The sequence below is a fragment of the Penaeus monodon genome, chromosome 29 (assembly GCF_015228065.2).
Source record: "Penaeus monodon isolate SGIC_2016 chromosome 29, NSTDA_Pmon_1, whole genome shotgun sequence".
In the NCBI taxonomy this organism is placed as follows: domain Eukaryota; kingdom Metazoa; phylum Arthropoda; class Malacostraca; order Decapoda; family Penaeidae; genus Penaeus; species Penaeus monodon.
In genome coordinates, this window is record NC_051414.1 from 6,210,894 (window position 1) to 6,211,289 (window position 396).

Consider the following 396-nt stretch of genomic DNA (forward strand, 5'->3'; position numbering starts at 1 on the left):
AAAAGGTGACACTATGAAGCTCCTATACAGACCTCGCTAGCAATGTGGTTGAGATGCCCGTGTTCGTTGATGGGCAGGCGTACGGTGGTGGTCGTAGGCTTGGAGGTCGTGGAGGGCATGTCCAGCTTCTTGGGAAGGGACGACCTCGGCGGTGGAATTGGGGGAGGGGCTCCACCGCTGCCTAACTTGATGCCGAAATCCTGCCGACGGAGAAGGCGTTAGAGACAGGAAGGCTGGAATTAATGTATTGTTAGTGTTATACTGTTTTGGGGATTATTAATTATTTTGCTTGTATTAACCTGTATTAACTTTAATATTGTTATCGTTAATGTTACTATCTGCTTTTTAAAATCATTTTTGTTTTTATATTTAATATCTAGTGTGATAATTGTTCTC

The 396-nt window shown here is 43.4% G+C and overlaps 1 protein-coding gene across 1 annotated transcript in view; it reads right to left on the reverse strand.

Moving 5' to 3' along the window:
• The window catches only part of LOC119591706 (pollen-specific leucine-rich repeat extensin-like protein 1), a 10,898-nt gene that overhangs the window by 7,549 nt on the left and 2,953 nt on the right, over positions 1-396 (reverse strand). The window contains exon 3 of the mRNA XM_037940453.1: positions 33-200. Coding sequence (XP_037796381.1) covers positions 33-200 — 168 coding nt within the window. The remainder of the gene's footprint in view (positions 1-32; positions 201-396) is intronic.